At 38.0% G+C, this 22,036-nt stretch overlaps 1 protein-coding gene across 3 annotated transcripts in view; it reads right to left on the reverse strand.

Annotated features, from left to right (window-relative positions):
• LOC135795732 (extracellular sulfatase SULF-1 homolog) overlaps nt 1–22,036 on the reverse strand; it is a 33,727-nt gene that overhangs the window by 1,906 nt on the left and 9,785 nt on the right. For 2 of the 3 annotated variants that reach the window (XM_065307505.1, XM_065307503.1), the window contains exons 2-7: nt 11,444–11,945; nt 5,708–5,859; nt 3,368–3,537; nt 2,278–2,527; nt 1,435–2,202; nt 20–1,367 (exon numbers count right to left, since the gene is read on the reverse strand). In XM_065307505.1, the coding sequence (XP_065163577.1) occupies nt 20–1,367; nt 1,435–2,202; nt 2,278–2,527; nt 3,368–3,537; nt 5,708–5,859; nt 11,444–11,888 (3,133 nt within the window). In that variant the 5' untranslated portion in view covers nt 11,889–11,945. Of the gene's footprint in view, nt 1–19; nt 1,368–1,434; nt 2,203–2,277; nt 2,528–3,367; nt 3,538–5,707; nt 5,860–11,443; nt 11,946–18,468; nt 18,488–22,036 lie in introns of those variants that run through there. The other variant, XM_065307504.1, reaches the window with a different exon arrangement.

The following is a 22,036-nucleotide window of genomic DNA, read 5'->3' on the forward strand; positions in this document are numbered from 1 at the left end:
TTAGAAATTTATGTCTTACCAATTCTTAAATTATAAAATGTCTTGAAACCAGTGACAAATTCACAATAAAGTAAATTATGCGTGGCGTTGATTGTCCGTACGCAATTGTACGTGTTGTTGTTGGCGTTCATGCAGAAGCAAAAAGGCCCGGAAGTCCACAGCGGTGCCGTGCGCCAATGGTCGTTGTCATGCCGGAAACAATGAATCTTCTCCGTGAGACATTCTTTCTCAAGCTGGGCTTTCTTGCGCATTTTCCGCGCCTTCTTTTTCATGCGTTCCTCTTTCTGTCGCCTGCGAGCTTCTCGCGCAACTTCTCTATCATCTTTTTCAACTTCTTCTTGATCTTCCGGGGCGCACAAGCAGTAATCGTCCTCCTCTGGTTGGCTAGTGGTCGTTAGTGGTCTTCTTGTGCTTGTGGTCGTAGTAAGTACTTCAGGGACAATAGGCTGGCTTTCAGTAGTACTAGAAGTAGCTGAATTGTCTTCGTTATCACGATTTGCAGATGGTGTGACTGATTGTGAAGCAGTTGAAGTTGATGAATTAAAGTAATCATCATCGAATGTTGAAGATTGTACGACGTTGGTTGTGCTGGTAACAGTTGTAGAAAATGGCGTTGTGTTTGCAGGTGGCAGGCGATGTCGATGCCTATGATTATGATGGGACGTAGGAAGCCTTGATTCGTTGGTCGCATTTGGCAGCAAGTGGTGATTCTTACGCTTTTTATGATGTAGCTGTTCACCCGCCTCTGGATGCTTCTTACGTTTCCGTTGTCCCACATCAAAAATGTCAAACTTGACGGTGGAATACTCGGGAATATTAACCAAACGGGAATCAAAATGTCCGACCTGCAGGTTATTGTTCACGGTGACCAAATCAGTATGATCGGTAGTGTTTCCCAACTCATCCGTTTCCGTGATCGGCTTCGTGTGTTTCAAATGGCGCCGAATTTCTTTCAGATTCTCCAGTAGTTGTTTGTACTTTTGTATTTCGTTGTCGACGCGTTCCCGCGACTTGCGCCAGGACTTGCGATCGTGGAAGATCACTGTCGAGCAATTCATGTGCCCGTCCGGCATAAGCTCGCATCCGGGGATAGTTTCGGAGATCTTGTTAGTGTCCAAGTTGATTTTTATCGATTGCTCCTCAGGCAGGGAGGCATTGACGGCCTCCAGGCCACTGAGCTTCGACTGGATGTTCTCCATCACGTTTTCCACGTGACTGAGCGTATCTCGTTTGTCACGGTGCGTCAGCCGATGAATCTTGAACTCGTCGAGCATACCGAATAAGATTTCCTCTAGCTCAGGTGCCTCTACATCACGCTTGTTCCGCATTCGTAGAGCACCACTTCGCTTTCCTTGCGTACCAAAACTCTGCGAAAATAAAAACCAAAAAAGATGTCAAATAGATTTGATTGATGATTTAATTCTTATAACTCACCGGCATTGTTCTGTAGACAATCCCCATTTTAGTAAGACACGCGCATTTCTTCGAAACACCCGATTGCAATTTGCATTTGTGTTTCCGCCACCGGCCATGCTCCAATTGACAATACCACTTCTGCCCCATCTTGCATGGCTGCTGCCAATTCTGCTGGATGCATTCTATTTCCAAACGCTGCGACTTTGGCATCGACGGAAGCCTGGGGACAGGCAGCAGTTGATTGTCCAATTGCTGCGCCTCCTCCTGCTCGCTCCCATCCTCATTTGCATCCAGCGCATCGTCGTCATCTTCGTTATCCAGCTCCGCATCGCTTTCGCCCGAAGTGCGATCCGCGTCGGGATCGTAAATATCCTTCGGCGTCGTGGCTGCGTTCGCCGTGCTGGAACTGGCACTCATTGCGGGAGAATAACCGCCCGGAGTTTCCGTCGTAAAAAGCTCAGTGCCGCGCGGCACGCTCGTGGACGCATTCATCATATTCGCCGCGAACGAATACTTGTGCGCCGAGTCGTGGACTTCGCGCCGGCCCGAGCTTTCAATGAGGAACGTGTCGGCCCATTTGACTCGTTTGCGCTTCGTGTTCAGGAAAAGCGGAAGCACCGAGCGTCCGTCCATGTGCGCCGGCTGTTCAACGCCGGCAATGTCCAAAAACGTCGGCGCTAGATCTATGTTCAGCACAATGTCGTCGACAACAGAGCCAGCTTCCACACCGGGACCCCGTACCAGGAACGGCACACGGACGTCGAATTCAAAAGGAAAACTTTTCCCCTATAAAAAGTCACATTCCAGCAAAGTTTTTGCCAACCGCATAAATTTTGATACAGTAAAATGTAGTTTACTCACTTTAATCAGACCGAATTGCCCTAGATGGTATCCATGGTCCGACGTGTAAACGATGTAAGTGTTGCGCAATTCCCCGAGCACATCCAGCTCTTGAACGACGCGCTGGACGGCCGCATCGACAGATTGCAGCGTTTGCAATCGCTTGGTCATTAGCAAATCGGTGAACTCCCTGTGTATCGGCTTCATCTTGTTCGTCACCTGAAGTATCCATTGTTTATCCAGATTTGGCGCATAGTCGTATGACGGCGTGCTGGAGCAGAGAACAAATAACCGCCATTAGCGACACGCAACAATGCCAACAATAAGAATCATCAAAGTCCGCACCGAAACACAATCGATGATTGTTGTTGCGAATCCGTAGGAATGCCACAGTTTACGATGTGACACTTAACATAATTTAAACGAGTACGATTGTGGCATACAATTTATTTGTATGGGGTTGACTGAATTCGGCTTAATTCCAGCTAAATTTGTATTTCATTAGGGACTTTACGAGGCGAGGCGTGAGTAAAGTACAGCGCGCGATCGAACACGGATGCGAAAAGTTTGCAAAAAAAGCAAAGTTTATATAATGTCTCTAACGAAAAACATTTGCAGCCTTCTTTTGCTCGCGTTTTTTCGGCCGCTGATGCGCGACTTTTTGCGTGGGGAAGCAAAGTCCGTGGTATTTTATTTTAAAAGCTTTTTCCGATAATAGACTCCAGCGGCGTGAGGAAAAATCGAAAAACTCGTGTGAAAGCCTTTCAGGAAGTAAATATAACGTACAAGGGTTGAATATTTAACAAATATGCTTTTCGGAATTTCAATAAAGTAAAATTATCAACAAAAATTTGAAACTGGCGCCTCCACCAAAAATTTTATGTAATCTATAATAGGAAGGTCGTTTACCGAAAAAGTATAGCTATTAAAAGAAAATAACTGCGTCTAGACACGACTTAAATTCTTATAGATTGCGTTTTTATCATCATAGTATGATTGTTATTGTTGTCAAATTCATTTGAGATAAAAACCAACAGGAAGCATTGTAATCGACAAACAAAAAACGTAAAAAACAGAAAGAAAGAAAAGTTACTGCAATCTTTCAACTTACTGATGCGTGGTGACGTTAAAGAAGAGATGCGAATATTGTGGCGCTGAATCTTCCGGTCCGTGTGGCGCTGGGAAAGACATTGTCAACATGACTGGTTTGTTCACATTGTTTTTTTTCGATTGTCGAAGAAAGGCGATCGAGTCGTTCGCAATAAGATCCGTATAGTAATCCTGCAAACAAAAACGATTTTTATTTTAAAATCAAATATTCGCCGCCGGAAATAAGCGAATATTTAATATCCTGAAATTGAATTAATCTAAATATAGCACGAAGAAAATCGAAATCAATCCGGCGTGCAAAGTTAAAATAGTCGCGCTTATCATTAAATTAGATCTTCGATGTGCCACATCTCAAACTGTGTGTAAATTGAAAGGGTTGAGAAGAGGAGGAAAAGGTGCGAGCGCAACCTGCGAAATTTTATTTCAATTAGCGTGCGCCGCCGTCATTCAAGCGAATGTGCAAGCAAAGAGCGATAATGCGCGGATCCGCAGAGTACCAAGCACCGACTTCCGACGCTCGAATAGTTCCAATGTTAATTAACTTCTATTTTAAGGATTCATTAACCATTAGAGCTCAAAGCGCGCACACAATGCATAAAATGCTATAATTACAAGCGGGCCTCTCTATCATCTACTAGTAGATTCGAGCGCAGCATCGCGTACTCTTAGATTTTTGCAGGTTGGTGCACTTAAACGTGGTTTTGCTGGAGGTTGTGGGATAAAGGAAAGGCAAGAAAATGAAAATTTCAAACCGCAGCCCCGACGGGCCGGTATCGTTAAGTTTTTACGATCGTTCGCTCGCAATTACGCGAGCGTACACATTACCCGTCTCTTATAGCTGATAATTATATTATGTTATTAATTATGCAATACGACCTACGGGTTTTATTTACGAATCGCGCTGGCCTCGCAATTTCGCGCTAAATAATAAACGATTGCGAGTTTATTGAAATTCCTCGACGTCAAAGAAGATGCGCTCTGCACGGTTACTTCTTGCAATTGCAGGGAATTGCAACTAAATGAAATAGTCTTCTAGTTTCGACGAAATAAGAAATTAGTCACTGCCACTCATGGCAGATGCTTAGAAATTGCAGTTCACACTACGAGGTGTTTAGTAAACAAAATAAACTTGAGTTTTTCACATTATTAATCAAGTAAATTCCTCGTAATTCTATTAAAATGACAGTTAAAGTGTTGCAACGCATTAAAGTGGACATTAAACTGAGTGAAGTTTAACGCTTAATTGTGTACGCGATTTCGTCATTTGCACAAATTGATAATACGCATTAAACTTTATTAAAACGAATGTGCATCGCATCGCTAGTGGTTAACCAATGAAAATGGATGTTGAGTGAACTTAAACGTGGACAATTAAACGAAACGCCCAGCCACATGCGCCCGGACGTCGAAAGTTTAATCGCCGCCATCAACCCCGGTTTGAGATATGACCATGACGCACCAGGGGGCGCTCGAATGCAAAACAATTAGTTTTGACGCAACACGCAATTTTCCACCTTCCTTCCGACTAAAATTCCCGACGCGAAATAGTTGAAGATGAAGGAAGTTTCGTGTCCAGCAGCAATTAACGCCGCGACACTTCTCAGGTGCGCACAGATACCAATACGAAACGACATCCGGTTGTCTCAACCCCGTGATATAAGGTGGTCACTTATCAACGTAACTAGTGACAATATGAGACGACTAACGACGCGCAGCAATGCGAGGCAAGACGTCGCTTTAAAAATCAATGGTTAATGTCATGCATACCAAGAAGACACACGTTCCCAGGAAGAAAATAATGAAACCGTGAGGTCATCCTTCAAACCGAGGAGTGGAGTGTTAAGGTGATAAAAATCCTGTCGTGACTTACCAACTCTATCTATATTTCATTGCTAAATCTCAATCGCGTGAACAGAAAACATTAAACATTTTTCTATTTTCGTTAATTTAACATGACAAAACATTCGAGGAAAATTAATCTTAATTTTTAAGGTATTTCAGACATTTCGCGATGCAGATTTATATATTTTGAGAATCAACGCAGGTAAGGTTGATGATACACTCCTTTAAACCTTTGGCAAAAGTTAAAGGTGAGCCTCTTCAGCTATAAATTCAACGTACGTAATAAATGTAATAATCTCGTAATGGACGAAGAACATGCATGGCAATATATTTATATACCGAGTCATTGCCATTATTGCCATTAGAGTGTAATAATTTTGATGATGATAATGACTAGAATATAACATGGGTAGCTATCAAGCAGGAAGAAGTTAAAATTAACAAACGCATTAAAAAAGTGTGTGTATTGGGTTGCATAAGGTTAATAAACGTTGCCTACCTTAGTGTACTCGGCGCCGTGTTTGATCTTCTTGCCGTTCATGTTGATCGAATAATTGTAGTACTTCGAGTTCATGATCAGCCCGCCCCATTCTCGCCAACCAGGCGGGATGTATGAACCGTTGTATTTGTTTAAGTATTTACCAAAAAAACCTGCAACAAAACAATCACCACTTTAAATATACCTACAACTGAAAATGTAATATGTATGTTAATAAAGTTGCCTATAGATTAAATGGACTTTCTCTTATTTTATGTTTATTGTAAATAATTAGTTGTCGAATCGGATAAAATCGCCGAAAGTATGTTCTCACGAGTGAATATCAAAGTCCGTTACAGTTCTCACACTCGGGACCGAGAAGGACGTCGCCGGCCGGACTCGTTTTGCATCTTTTTATAATACATTGTTGCTATACGAGTTGCGTGCGCATTTGTTGTTCGTTTTGTTCGGCGCGTTTGCGGTCCGCTTTTGATTACAGAAAAAAAGTCGCGCATATATCAGATGTTATTCGGAGAGTATGTTCGCATTATGTGCACATGCTCTTCGAGTGGAGGAATGTTAAATGGATTATGCTCCAATGATCTGCGCGACGACGCACATAATTCGCGATCGTTGGTCCTCGACTGCGAGAGGACCATGAACAGCATCATGATCGGTCGTATATTACATAGTTATGATTAGTGCGATCGTTATAAATAAATACGCTTCTCTTCACTCGTAGATTGCAAATTGTTGAGAGGTTTTCAATTTGTTTAAATGGGCGCAAAGTGCACAATGCGCATGCGCAAGAAATGACAAGTGCATAATAATCATAATACACTTAAAACAGAGTGTTGAACTGTTGGGAATGATTCAGAGCGTATTACTTGGTATTTTAATGATGTAATATTAATTTTCACACTTAAGAAATGTCGGGGAAGTTTTTGCAGTATCAATAAATACAAATTAAATAAAATGTTCTTGTGGAGCAGGCAATTAGGCAAATGCTCACATCATCTTTCGCCTGCGCTGCCAGTTACATGGCGATTTACATGCGCGTAGGTGTCGCACGAGACATCCGACGACGATTTCCTCTGTGGCCCACGTTCGCTTCTTTTTGACTTTCATTAAATTACACAAACGAACGCGATCTATTAGCGCGAGCCGACGCGATGTCTAGCGGCGCGCAGACGCTATTCAACATAATTTGAATAATGACGCGCCGAGCCATGCGTGGCGAGAGCATTTTATTGGCTTTTTATTGTTAATAATTAGAGAAAAAAGCAGATAACAATGGGAGTTATTGTTACACATGTGATGGATTTGGGTATGGCCAGTGCGGACAACACTACCAACGCAAACGAAACGAAAACACTGTGGTATTATTTCATACCTATGATAAATTATGCTAAACGATGTTTGCCAGGAAATGAATTGCAATGTGAGCTTGATTACTCAACGAGAAGAGCCATTAAATACCAAACTGCAAATACACCACGTTACATCGAAAAACAAACAAAAAATAACCAAAATTGGGAATTTACGCTGGTTGGTATTTGTTTACTCTTTGTTAATTATTCTTGTAAAAATGCCGGTAAATATTTCTTGAAGTCTAAATATGAATTCCGCGTCGCTCAGTTGTATTCACTTGTGTATTGCTTAAATGATTTTGTTGTAACGCAACGTGTACCCCAACAAATTAGCTGAAAAATCGTGCTTAAGTTACAGAAATTTGCATTGCAATTTGTAGTGATGTTGGGATCATAATTCCAACAATATTTCAAATGTTACCATCGATGTCATGTCTTTAAAAAAAATTCTAGGTCATAATCTGTGAGAAATAAAAATATTTCTCTGTCGTTACACAGAGAAAATTAATATAAATCAACAAAGTGATAGAAATTTCGCCGTTATATGAAGTTTTATAATGTTAAAACCTATATCTTCTCATTTTGCTTTTATTTCTTTGAATTATTCGCGACGCAAAACACGAAAATATTATGCTTCGAGAAATAACAGTAGTGCATGATTTCATAACAAAACCGCCTTCAACACGCGCGTATAATTTGCCGCTGCTACTAGAGAGTTTTTTCCATGCATTATTATTGCCAGAGTCCAAGCATCTCGGAATCTGTGCGTTCATTTATTTATGTTTCTTGCTCGCGAGGAGATTACCCACGCGATGGCCACTCGCCGCCAGTAACTCATCTACTCTTATTATATATTTTTTAATGCCCAAATCAAAATAACTATCTGTTGATGTGATGCGATTCTTTTTCGAGTATGATTATTATTCTAACATTACCAGCGTATGACTATGTATGGCTGCGGATTGTCGTTTGTGCGCAAATTGCAGATGCGAATGAGTCAGCCGAGACATCGAGTACAAGAATCCGAAATGTTATTATATCGTGAGGATAATGGGTTAATTGCAATTCAGCCGCGAGGCGTTTCTTGCCGCAAAAAGCACTACTTGAACTTGAAAACGCGGGCACGTGATGAAAAATTATCGTATTAAGGCTGGAAACAAAAGCAAACAAATGGTTTGACTAGTATTCAGATTTCTAAGAAACTAAAACCAAAGAAATATTAGTATTATGACAACAATTAACGATGTAATCACAGTTTTTTTTTGTCAGAAACCCGGACATTTAAATTATGTGACCTACTTGAATTTTTGTTTCAGTGCACATGTTCAGGGACATAATTGTTTATAATTATTTTACCATGATTGGAATAAAACAGTCTTTATAACAGAGGAAAGTTCAACACGTCTTATGTTCAAATATCGCATAATAAATGAGAAATACGCTTTCGTACCTCTCAAAAATTCAACGGAGAAATCAACGTATGTAAGCGCAACGCAATGTTTAATGTTAATGCAAATGCGAGTTCAAAAGGACAATAACTGCACGCATCGAGCAGAACAATATAATTTACGAAAACGTGCATACTTGTTACTGAATACTGTAAAAGTTGCTGTTCCATGTTGTACAACTAACAAAACGTGATTTTGAAATGGAAAAAATTGTCAAAGTTTGATAGCATTTTTCGAGTAGTTCTAAGCTCTTCAGAAAAATGAAAAATATATCATACAAAAGCACAACTTTCCCTTAATAGATTATTAAAAAAAATTAAAGATTGGACAACTTAATCAAAAGATACAGAGTGTTTTCCGCAGCATGTTAATGACATTTTCTTAAAAAAGATTTAAATATTAAAAAGTTTGGTTACATTTTGGGGACTGTTCTAGGTTATTTTTTAAAGTGTATTGCACAGCAAATGAAAGAACAACTCTTCTCCTATAAGATGTTGAAGAGATAGTTAAGAAGAGACGCTTCAATCTCAAGATACAGAGTGTTCTTTACCGCGTGTTTTGGTGAAATACTTAAAGTGAGAGGCATAGAAAACAAGTAGAAAACTATAAAATTTTGAATACTAAGTTAAAATTTAGACTTCCAGACGGGATATACAGGATGTTTCCAAATAATTTGTCACTAGAATTATGTGAAAATATGAAATCTAATACTGTTTACTTACCGCGAAAGTAACATAAGTGCTTTTCTGTATAAATAATTGAAATTCGAGTGCATTGAAAAGATTTATTATTTGCGTGATTGACAGCTTAATAAAATTCCGATCGCCGTCCACACACAGCGTCCACACTTTAATTTCATTTTCCAAGAACAACTTGACGTTTCTTTTATTACCATCCTCATTTGCGTTCTCAGCCGCACTGCCGCTGCCATTCTCGGTACATTTGAGTTTTGATTAAAACTTTTCAAGGAAAAAGTATCAACTTACAGGTATAGGCCTGAACCACGTGCGCGGCACTCGTGCCATACTTCAACTACTACACAATGAAAATAAGTTAAAACATGTAAAATAGAATTTAATAACATGCGATGCTTCTTGTTGCATCCGCCGCGCTGCCTACAACAAAAAGAAGAGAGCGGTAGGTTGAGTAGGTTGAGAACGAGGATGCACACGACGACGACGACGACGACGTTGTCGTGATTATTTATGCCGATTTTCATTGCGCCATAAACGCGACGTTTATAAATGTTTAATAACGTCGCGCTTTGTTGCATAACGACGCATAAATCTATGCTAACTATTCGAGAGGTTTTAAGGTGAATCGTAAAGTTTTCTCGTAGTGAACGCAAGGTAGCAGCAAGTCTGCTAACAAAAGGTTGGGATGTTCGGAAGTAGGTGTATGAGCAATGGTGAATTATAGTCAAATCTACGCGTATGTGTACAAAGGAGGCGTACTTGAAAATTAATTTAGGCGATGCACCTGCTTGCTACACATGAAGAAAAACAAAAACTTAATTTATTACAATGCATTTCCTTTCGGGAAAAATACAATGTAATAAAATAATCATAATAATTTAGTTTTAGTTAATTTTCTTTAAAAAATCTCCTCCCCGTGACTAAAACCCGTGATTAATGTACTTTAGTCACGTCTGTGTGTAAAGTACCACTTTTTATGTCTCAAAACCATGAAAAAACTAGCGATAAAAGTAAAAAAAAATATTTTTTAAACCAAAATACTAAATTTTGTTTAAAATTAAAAATATTACCAACGTAAAACTATGCAATTGAGTAAAGTGCAGGTGAAAATTCCGACTAAAAGTACCTTGAACGTCGTTGAGTGTATCATTATGGATTTGAAGATACGCACGAAACATGGGAAACCTTTCTGAGCCGCAGCCGGAAAACTGGGTTGAATTGAGCACCACTAGGCGACGTCCTAAATAAGCCAACTATCTGCCCACTCGCGACACAAAGAAAACAAGCATAACAAGCATAATTCAAACGAGCAACGAGCATACTCGTAAAAATGAATTTTAATTCTCTCGCATTCATTGCGTAAACAAATTTGGGCACCGTGATAATCCGGAGACCAAGTATGGTCTTGGTCATATACCATATTAGTAATTAAGCGAGAACCATTAAAGGAAGTCCAACTAAATTACTAGTCAATTAAAACTCTTAAAACTCCACTAAGTAGTTCACTCCTAAAATGTGTCAGTTCAATCACTGTTGGCGTATAGAAATACTCATAGAAATCTCCGCTGTTGTTGTTGTTGATTTTAATTATCCAGGTACCGTTGGCAACACCAACTTCAACTCAAGCTAATGAATGAATCGAGTTTTCGGCTTAAACTTTCGTCTCTGGCTCGAGTTTCATTCATTCATTTGTCCACTCAAGCGTACGTTCATTCATCTATTTGTTTCTCCATTCAACACGCGTCGACATTAATATGAAGCATGATAATGATAGCGTAGGTGGGCGAGTGAAGAACACAAGCAAAAAGATGAAGAAGATGAATGCAGCCATGTGGGCTGTGTGTGATTCCACGGTTTTTACGATTGTGGGCTTCACACTCCCGAAGTGCTCCAGCATCATCTTCACATCAAAAAACATCAAACCACGCAGAACGCACGCAAATAAACACACAAGACGCCGGAGTTAAAAAGTTACGATTCTATTCCAGTGCCGGTGAAGAAAACATCGAGATCGACGCTTGATTAAGGCAAGAACCGCAGGAATTTCGGATGCGTGTAAAAGTGTTTGTTACGTCGAAAACGTTCAATTACAGATGGTACTTTACGCGCTTTTTCCCTTCAGCGAGTTAACGAGGTTTTAATCGACACAAGCGCGTAGAGGAATTCACTTTGAAGTGAATCTATTTGTTTTTATAGACGTGTTTAAAAATACTAGTTTAGGGTTATGTTTTACTTGCTACTCACCAGTTCTATATCCAGCGTTGGATAAATACGTAGCAAAGGAACGTGTTTCGTGGGTTGCCTGCCAGTTGGTACTCGAGCAGTTGTCATTGTTGGTGAAAACCTGATGATTATGCACGTACATCCCGGTTAGCAGAGAAGACCTCGACGGGCAACACATCGGTGTTGTCACATACGCATGCCGAAATTCAGCGCCATGCGCCCTGATCGACTTCAAAGTCTTAGGCATGAAATTCAACGATCCCAGCTCCACATCCTGATCATCAGTTAAAATCAAAACAATGTTGGGTTTGTTGCGTGACTGATACTGTTGGTTGGGTTGCAGTTTCGGCCGACTGCGCGTCCTCTGGTGAGCACTGCTGGCACTATCATTCCAACAGTTTATGTTTATCACGCACAACGTTAACAACGCCAATGCGTACAGCAACTTTACACAATTTTGATACATTGTTTATTAAAATATTTCTAGTGCTTAGTTTAAAAGTGGAATCATCCTGTTGAAAACCTGTAACAATAAAATATATTGTTAGAATAAACGCAGGTAATTCATTAAATTTTATTAGACTTAATAAAATCACAAATAGGTGCGCATGTGTAACAATATTAGTAACAAATAGAATAAATAATAAGCGAGTTGAATATTTATCGCGATCATTTCGATGTAAAGCGAGCTGTTTGGTCCAGAGTCGCACAATACGCGCGTGTAAATTTAATAAACACTATTTGCAGGGACGCTGTGCGCTGGGGTTGAGAATGCGCCGTCGACTTTACGGCCGCGTGTCGCATTAAATTGGATTTGCTATAAATAGCGATCGAAATAAAAATAGAAATAAATGCGCATATTTCGCACACCGCGCGCTCAAAATGCAAATTGTTGTTGTACGTTTGCACTCATGTCGCGCGCTTTTCGTTAGTTTTCAAACATTCAATCAGATCCGCACTAAATATCACACATTAAAAAATTTAGTAAAATTTTAAATAATTTTTTCTATTTTCATCTATAAATCGCTGATTTTGATGCACAAAAAGTAGTACTTTAAATACAGATGGCCAAAGTCGTGACTAAAGTACTTTATACACTTTATATAATTAAAGCCGTCCCTGTATAAATTATTTATTCCACCCCTTAACTACGTAATATGTTCATGAAAAAAACTAGATGAAAATTTATACGAAATTGAAATTAAATGCATAAATTAGCGCAATGTCATTATTGATAACGCTCCTTCGCTTCGCCTGCAATTAGACGCCGAGTGGTTATTATTATCGGCTGCAGAAATGTTATTACGATGTTAATGATGCGTTGTGCAGTGCACTTTCGCACTTAACTCGCACTCGTGATTATAATATTGTAATTATCAGATTGGTAAAAGATTAGATCGCGAGTAAATCGAAGTTTTCTTTTTCTCACAAAATGACAACAAAAAACTGATTGGTGTCCAACGAAATATATTTATTATAAGTCAGGCAAATGACTATAATCTCCATGAACGGCTGTATTTAAATATATTCCTAATTTGAATAAATTAGCACGTTTATTGCGTTTATAATGAAACCATTCGACTTCCTCATTGATGTCATTATCATCTCCTGAGCAAATATTTTCGTTAAATATTTTTAATTATTTCAAGATATATATGCAACCAATATAACAAATCTAAAATTAAATGACATCCTGGTTGCCTGCATTAAATGTTTTTTTACGTAGTAATAATCAATTAGAACAATTAGCGTCGATGATATCAATAAAGAAGACACGCGGAATGCGAAGTTAAATGGTAAATACTCGCGCGATAAAAGCGATAAGCGCATGGAATGACAATCACGTAAATTGCCGTGCGCACAATCACAGCCACTGCATATGTATCGCGAAGAATTGCTTTTCGCTGGCAGCGATTTCAATTGCACGCCGATCGCATTATTTAAAACGAGATTAAATTACCGAGCTCATTATGCACGCTCGGCTTGACGACTCTTGCCGTGCATTTCAACGATTGAAATGAGACGATAATGCGCACTAATACCAACTAATGCATGCACATAAACTCTAATCTCACCTAGTGTGTTAAATATCAAATTGTAAACTCTACAAATGTCGAATCCATTTCAAAATATACAAAATGATAGCTACAAGTTTAAAAATAACAACGATTGCTAATGAGTATGGAATGTCTATGATTAATATTGCTATTTTTAATGAATTTATAATTTATGCTAATGTATATCAACACAGATCATAAAATATTAATCGCTTCGATATTTGAAATTAATTTCGAACTGACTGTAGAAATAAATAGCCAGTGTATGCAACACGTGCATGCACTTTGCATGATCCAACATTATTATACATCCCTACTAATATAATAAATGCGAAAGTCCTGATGTTTGTTACACTTTCATGCAAGAACTACTTAACCGATCATCATGAAAATTTGTACACATACTCTTAGTGGTTCCCGAATGGTTATAGGCTACTTTTTATTTAATAAAAAAAATTATTTTTAAAATAAAATAAAGAAATTGTTTAGCCAATAATACCTCTGCATCTGGCTATTTGACTACTTTAACGCCATCTAGCATTCTCAAAACCATAATGTTACGTTTTTTAATTGACTACAACACACGAAAATCGAGACTTGTTGAAACTGTTCATTACTTTCTCGTCTTTTTTATGTGTATTCAACATAAGAAAGTTTGGCGTACTTTTTTTTGAATAAAACTCGTGCAGTTCAACGGAAAACATAAAATAAACATAATCTAAACTTTTCACATCCGTCCATCCGTTCCAAGATTACCAACAAACAATAAGATTAGAATAAAACAATTTTTTCCTCGTATTGTATTAAAATAAACTATTTAAAGTCCTCAGAGGAAAAGTTATGATATAAAATTGAAACAACTGTTTTTATTTTTATACATACACGTATGTTGTGTATTTGGACTCAAAAAAAAATGAAGCAACGTGTGTTATGCGCGGTTACGTCTCGGTCTCGGTCTCGGATTTAATTCGACACTGACTCTTCCTTTCTTTTTTACATTTCGTATGTGTTTTTGTGTTCGCCTTGATGTTCTTTCGAACGTCTTTACAGCATTAAACGCGTTATTACTCCATTCGCGTTTATTTTTTGCTTTGTTTTACGACTCTGCACAACCGCCTTGCATTACTTACGTTTTTTCTCTGTCTATAATAAAGTAGCATGTAAAAATTAAATATTTATGTTTACATTCGGCTGCGGAAAATTAAACAAAACGATTCATGTACTTTATTCAAAGTTTGTTTTATCAATAAATATTTAAAAAATATCCTGTATATTGTCTCGAATGTAAAATTTGTTTATATTATAATCATAGTTCATTGATGTATACGTAATACACACGAAATTGTTGCACACTAACCTAAAAATTCACTTTCACCAGCCGAAAACGCAACGCAATCGAAACGAGACGAAGTTCGTTAATCCGAATGTGTGTGTGTGATGAGAAAAAACGATTAACATTTAACTAAGCATGGTCAGTTCTCAATAGAAAAAAAAATGAAGTGCAATAAATTAGGACATGTTTTTTTTTCCTATAAATTTAAGTAATAAGTCTGTCATCATTCATGCATCAAGTCTGGCTGCATGCAAAAAAGAAAATCGTCGCAAGTATGTCACAAAGTCGCAAAACGCGTTTTCGTTTTCGCGTAGAGATCATCCCGCGACACAAGCGAAATCCAAGTAAAACTCGGCCGAGCCGTCGTTGCATAATCGTCGTCTGCGTTGCGTTTCGTTTATAAGGTCAGCAGACCGAAAATAAATTGCCGAATTCACGCATATTTTATGCACGCATTGCCAGGCCCAACCTGACTTAATGCGCTCATTCTTATTACGGACAAGACAAGATTTAAAGAGTCACATCTGACGCCATGCGATTATTTCGTTTTATTCTCAACCAAGCATGAATAAAATCACCGACAAAAAATACCAAACTGGTTGTTATTTGTACTTTGAAATGTCGATCGGGCAAAAACTAGAAACCTCGAGTTTATGTATTGACAAAATCTAGTTTTAATGTTCACGTATTCAAAAAATGTGAATATGAGTGCATTAGTCTAACCTTGGCCAAAAAACCACATCAATGACACCAGTAGAATTGAGTCCACAATGCAATTTACTAATAAATTGTAATTAATTAACCTTTCTGATAAAAAATTACGCAATTTATGACAACCTTGAAAATTAATTTTATTTCGTAGCAAATTTTTAAATTTCTATTCAGGTTAAACGTCAGAAAACAAACGCGTTTGAAACGCTGAAATTGTATTTAGCTCAACTTCTATTCCTTTGATCTATTTTGTTGTAGTCAAGGATAAATAATAAACAAATTGATGTTAAACCCAGCGTTTTTTATTTCGCGTGATTTTGTTTGAAGTGTTTGTCTCTTTCAAGTCGCGCACTTGTCACAATTCTATTTTCGGATTATATTCTCTAATTTTCTACGAAACTATAAATTCGACATTTATTGCATCATCGAATAATTCTCCGTCTAATTGTCGTTTACAGTCGATTAAAGCGGCCATAACTGTTGTGCTTCTTGATCATTCGCGTTATTATCTCGTTCATGAAGTCTCGAAAACAAGCAATTATCTGTCAGCAATCGAATTAAAAATGTATTTGTTTTTCCGACGGTTTTATTCATGCAATTCCCGGCGTAATTTTTGCAAATCAACTAAGAATGCATATTTTTACTGCCAATAAAAGCTTAAATCAAATTGTTGTGGTTTTGGTTTTCAGGGAAACACGTTACGGGTTATTTTGGCGTTTCAACAACGCTAAAATCGTAATAGAATCGATGTTTTACGTGATCGTATTGCATCGATGCAGAAAATATTTATACGTTTACGACTTATTAGAATATGCATTACACATGTTCTCGCATATTACTAACAAAGCATAAAACATCAAATAAAACCCTTTGTTTCTGAATTATATTTTTTTCCGACCAGAAAACCTTGAATATTTAATACGTTAATTCGAAACAAAAGTTTCAATTATTCCTGGCTGACGTCTGAAGTGTATTGCAGATGGTTTTTCACATCTTGCCACTTAATTCACTTATGTATGCATATATGTAGTTCAAGATCAATTATATGTTTATACCTTTTCATTTCCGAATCAATATGCAACTAATCAATCGAATTGAATTCACCCCCGTGCGGACAACATGTTTCAAAAACTATTAAACTGCGCGACAATAAAATGCTGTGACATTCGTTTCATTTATTGTGACTGTTTAATTTTGGACTAACTCGATCAATGTCACGAAATTATTATTCGCGCGACATGGATACGCGGATGGACATTCATCATTTATACCAAGATTTATTCGATTATATTCACAGGTAACAAATATTTCAATTTTAATTTTCACTTTAATTTGCTGCATGTTACGATTTTATGCAAAAAATAAAAATAATTTAATTTTTTTTATCGTATACACTTGGTATGTAAACAATCGCAAATCAAAACATATTTATCTAAAATAAAATATATTTGTATGCATTCATGTGCGCATTGTGTAACTGAAACACGCGGAATAATTCCGTGCATGCATTTTTTAATATTTAAAATAAAAATATTCAATTTCCAGCGTTATCAAAGAACAACAAGCGAATTCAAGTCATTTTACTCATTATTACGTTGAGTAGATTATCTCTATGTATATCGGTCACATTTTTGCCATTTTTCGGAGCGAAAAAGCGTCGACTAATGTGGACACGACAATTTATAATTTATCGATCCCGGGCGGGCGTATCGCATGTGATGCACACACGAAACAAAAATGAAAAATGCACCAAATGCACCGCATAAATATGAAATTGATACACACGCCTCACAAAGAACCCAAATCCAAAACCATTATAAAAAAATCGTGTTAATAATAAATATCACGTCATTTATCATCGCAGTCAGCTCAAACATTTAACCCGAACACGACTTGTTCTAAACTATTCATCACCAGATGGTGCTGGTTATGCTAATGTGATTTCCCACACGTCCCCGAAATTGAGTTTGAGTTTGAGTTTCGGATTGTTACCGGCAAATTCAGATCGTGTTTCGTCAAGTGACGCAATTGGATTGCGCGCAAAACAGAACCGCATTAATACAAGACGAAATTTATAACAATTAAACTACAAGTACAAGATGAAAAGAGCTTAAAACATTATAAGCACTTAAAACCTTGTCCTTATTCAATGTTTGGTGCATTTTGATTTATGATACGAGCGGTGATTTATGGCCGGCGACGTGAGTGCACTCGCAGTGAAATATTGGCAATATCACCAATATTTACCTGCCGTTTTCCGTTTGAACTTTTAAGTCACTTGTAATTACGACAGCGCGCCACGCTTAAGTCTACTTAGTCGTATGTTAGAAGAGACATAGACTTTACGCAAACTTACAACTTACTTATGCTTACACAATGCAGTTTAGTTTAATTATAATTTAAACTAAAGCGTAAGTAATACCGAAAGAGACTTTACTTAAGTAAGTTGATTTAGTGACGCCATAACGTAATGTCAATGGCTTAGCGGGCGCTCAAGTGTGCAAACGTAATTATCGTGTGCTAATTCCCTAAATATACCTGAATAAATCACTTTCAGACCGATACTAAAACAAATTGATCGGATAATTGAATTTTTATGTTTTTCAACGTGTTTTAATGTGACTTAACGATGCGCAATGCAATTTTCCGTTAAATCCCTACTAATATTATAAATGCGAAAGTCCTGATGTTTGTTACACTTTCACGCAAAACTACTTAACCGATCATCATGAAAATTTGTACACATATTCTTAGTGGTCCCCGAATGGTTATAGGCTACTTTTATTTAATAAAAAATTATTTTTAAATAAAATAAAGAAATTGTTTAGCCAATAATACCTCTGCATCTGGCTATTTGACTACATTAACGCCATCTAGCATTCCAGCAATGAAGCTCAAACCTAAGTACTATAGTACCATCACACTGTATTATCACACTGTATTACCGACAGCTACGTCAACATCAAATCCAATTGACAACACTATGGAGACTGTACACTATACTTCCATAGACTATACTTTCAGCCATTTTAAACTTCCCGCCATTCTACTTCATTGTTACTTCTTCTGTGACTACAGTACTTTATAAACAAACAGAAATTAGCCATTTTTTCCGCTTGGCATTATCATAAATCTCGACAAAACTCGCCGAAACCGTAAAACTTAATGCTTTGCCTCCACACAGCATCAGAACACATGTAATTCTAAAAATAATAATAGACACTAACCACCCATCCATGCGTGTGGCTGCGCGCACGCGAGAATGTTTCGTTTGACTCTTTCTATTTCTATTAGCATAAAATACTAGACTCGCAAGAGAGGAACACACATCAGTTATAATAGTCCGCGCATGCATCTGAATATTTGAGAGCATTTCGTAGGGTTTTTGAAGGTGCATGTCTGCCAACTATTTCGGTGTGTTGCGCGGCACGTTTTAATTCTTTTGTCAAGCGAGTCGAGATTTCCACCACGCATCGCCCAAGTGATGTCAGAGAGTCAGACACTGGGAGTGGAGCTGCTGCTCGGAAAAGTAAATCGAGGTGTAAATTTAGACTCTAAATATGCGGAGGTGAAACAGAATAGGATGCGGCTGTTCCTCTGTCCGTTTGTTCGCCTCGAGACACGACATAATGAACACATGAGCACACACCGAATAGTAAATCTTAAAAGCGTCATCGAGCAACAGTTGCGCGCGGCTAATCTTGGACAGAGATTATTAATCAGCTGAAGAGGTTTTGTGTTTGTATTTTTAGACAATGAAAAAAAATTTTTCCCAAGACTTTGAAGACAATAAATGAGCTAAAAGTTAACAAAAAATCCAAAATCTTAAAATTTATCAATTTACTGTCAAGTTTCAAAGAATTTTGCACCAATTTTTAATCTATACTTAAAAAATCGTCTACTTAATGAAGTTTTAGTAAAGTTTTAGTTTCTCCACGCCGTGACATCTTTATAGCTTGCACATCTTCCGGGCGAAGTTGAACGCCTCTTAAATTCGTACAACTTGCGACGATAATTGCCTGATGACGCTAAGCGGCTACCTAATTAGGAAATTAATCACCTCTGAGGATGAAAGCCATGCACCACATTAAACGCATCAATTTGTCACAATTTTAACTCCCCTCAACTTATATATTTACATAATATTTAAGGAACAACTTCAGCGTGGAAATTAAAATGTAATTTGATGAATGGATGCCTTAAAATAGTAGCGTTAAATTTTGAATCACTGAAAAGCGTGCTGACGCCTTTACATTTCCAATTGGAAGCAAACGAGAGCATACCGACCAGATAAATAAACATCCAGTCAATCAATGATCAATCAGGCGTTCTTTTAAATACGAGAAACACGGTTTTAAAGTTCTTGTGATGCAGGAAAATATAATTACAATTACACATATTTGTAGATGACGTTTTCCTCGACCTGTTTCACCGCAATAATCATTATAAAGCAATTTGTAGAGAGAATCGTCCTCGTGTCTTCCTTTAATGTCCCCAGCCACAATTACCGACATGTAAGTATAATGACACCATGCGACTCAAGTAAAATAAAAACAAATTGTATAAAACTAAACGCGCATAAATATTTGATTATTCACTGCAAATTCTTCGTGTTACTTCGTTTTTTATGTTACAATGCACATTGCAACCCTTATTTACGTGTTATATCCTTTGCCAATTTCGCTCATTTACAGTTTCCTGCATTCCGCGAAGTTTATAGCGAAAAACGTCGAAAATTTTCATCGCACACCTTCGGCGTCATTTTACGAGGGGCAAACGGAACATCTTGCGAAAGAAGAATGAGATGGCGGCGGGTGCCATCAACTAAACAACCGAAGCCTGCCCCAAATTGGATGCAAAGCATGCGGGGGCTGGCGGAGAGCGATTAATAAAGACGCGCTGCGGCGGCGGCACGTAGTAAAGCAAACCGAGTATAAAACCCAAATAAGGGCGCGATGACGATGAAGTTCTTCCCTCTGCTCTGCGCCCGCCCGAGTAAAGCCGCTTAATATATCAACTATTATTACGTATTTTTAAAACATGCAACGCATGTAAGGATTTAATAAACATTCTCGGAATAGCATCGTAAAAATTCAGCCAATTTAATTTTAATATTATGAATATCGAAAAATATTCTTTTTATTTAATTAAATTTTATCTTATACCTTTCTTTGTGGTTGTCGCATGGTTGGCTGAGCAACAAATGTGCGCAAAGTTGCAAGCGGGGCCGGCAGACCAGCAAGCATCGGCTGTACATGAACAGCTGGCGGTTGGAGATGCAAAGGTCCTCCGGGATGATGAATGGGCACGGCGACCATCTTCTGCAGGGGCACCCCCCACGGCAGGTACCACGAGCCGGGATGGTGCTGCATTCTAACAAGTTTCTTCCAAAAGTTTCTCACAACTACACAACTTCAACGTTTTAAATCTTTAGCTTTTATCTTATCGCGAAACGTGTTTATGCACACATAGAAGACGACTGGTTACAGACAACAACATTCAACAATCACTGGCTATATTCACACCAAATTTTATTTATCTACGTATTCAACTATATATTCAAGTGTTTAGCACCGCCATGCTTTCATAGTCCGAACATGTGATTCATGTGAATCACGCACATTTATATAATTTTTAGATTTCAAGATTCGTTTGTTTTGTTTTTATTTTTTGTGTTTTCGATTTGAGATTGTGATGAGAACGCGTCCGCAACGCTGTGCGTATTATGAAGAATCGACACGAACGACGGACGTGCGCTGCGAGCCGCGTACGTACACTGACTGATTGCGGCGAGCAGCACGCAGCCTGCTGTGGCCTGCTAGAAACGGATAGAGGCGCAGTAGACAAGCGGCGCGAACGGCAGGAGCAGCGCGTGGCGCATCGTCCCGCGCTCCTGCGTCGAAGAAATTGCGCGCACGGTGTCGTGCAGGACACTAGTGTTATCATGGATTGCTATAAATGCTAATTACATGTACATAAATTACGCTATATATATAAAAATGAATTGCTGTTCGTTAGTATCGCTAAAACTCGAGAACGCCTGAACGGATTTATCTTATCTTGGTCTTGAATTATTCGTGGAGGTCTAGGGAAGGTTTAAAAGTTGAGAAAAATTCGAATAATTGCCGGGAAAATCCTCAAAACAGCTCTTTTCTATAGAATAAAATTTGACATTGAGATTCAATCATAGTTATAGTTAAATAGTTGAATTCGAGATGGCGCGCTGAAGTGCATTATTGACAAAACTTTATATAATTAATTTCTTTAAATAAAAATTGCTAATCTTATTGATAGAATTGACTCTTACTACGAGTATGTCTAGAACAAGAGAGTAAAAACGAATTACATTTTTATTAAACACTGCCGGAACGAAGTCGCGGGCAACAGCTAGTAATTGCTAAAAATGAAAATATTTTTTGTCGTTTAAAGAATTTTTTAAAACAAAACAATTTGTATAATGTCTAAGTCTAAACCTCGATATGGAGAGGCAATTCCAAAGCTTCAAGCGCTTCA

Source organism: Atheta coriaria, unplaced genomic scaffold (assembly GCF_025399875.1).
Source record: "Atheta coriaria isolate IRGN ID8LTWV9N9 unplaced genomic scaffold, Caltech_Dcor_3.1 hic_scaffold_7_pilon, whole genome shotgun sequence".
Lineage (NCBI taxonomy): Eukaryota > Metazoa > Arthropoda > Insecta > Coleoptera > Staphylinidae > Dalotia > Dalotia coriaria.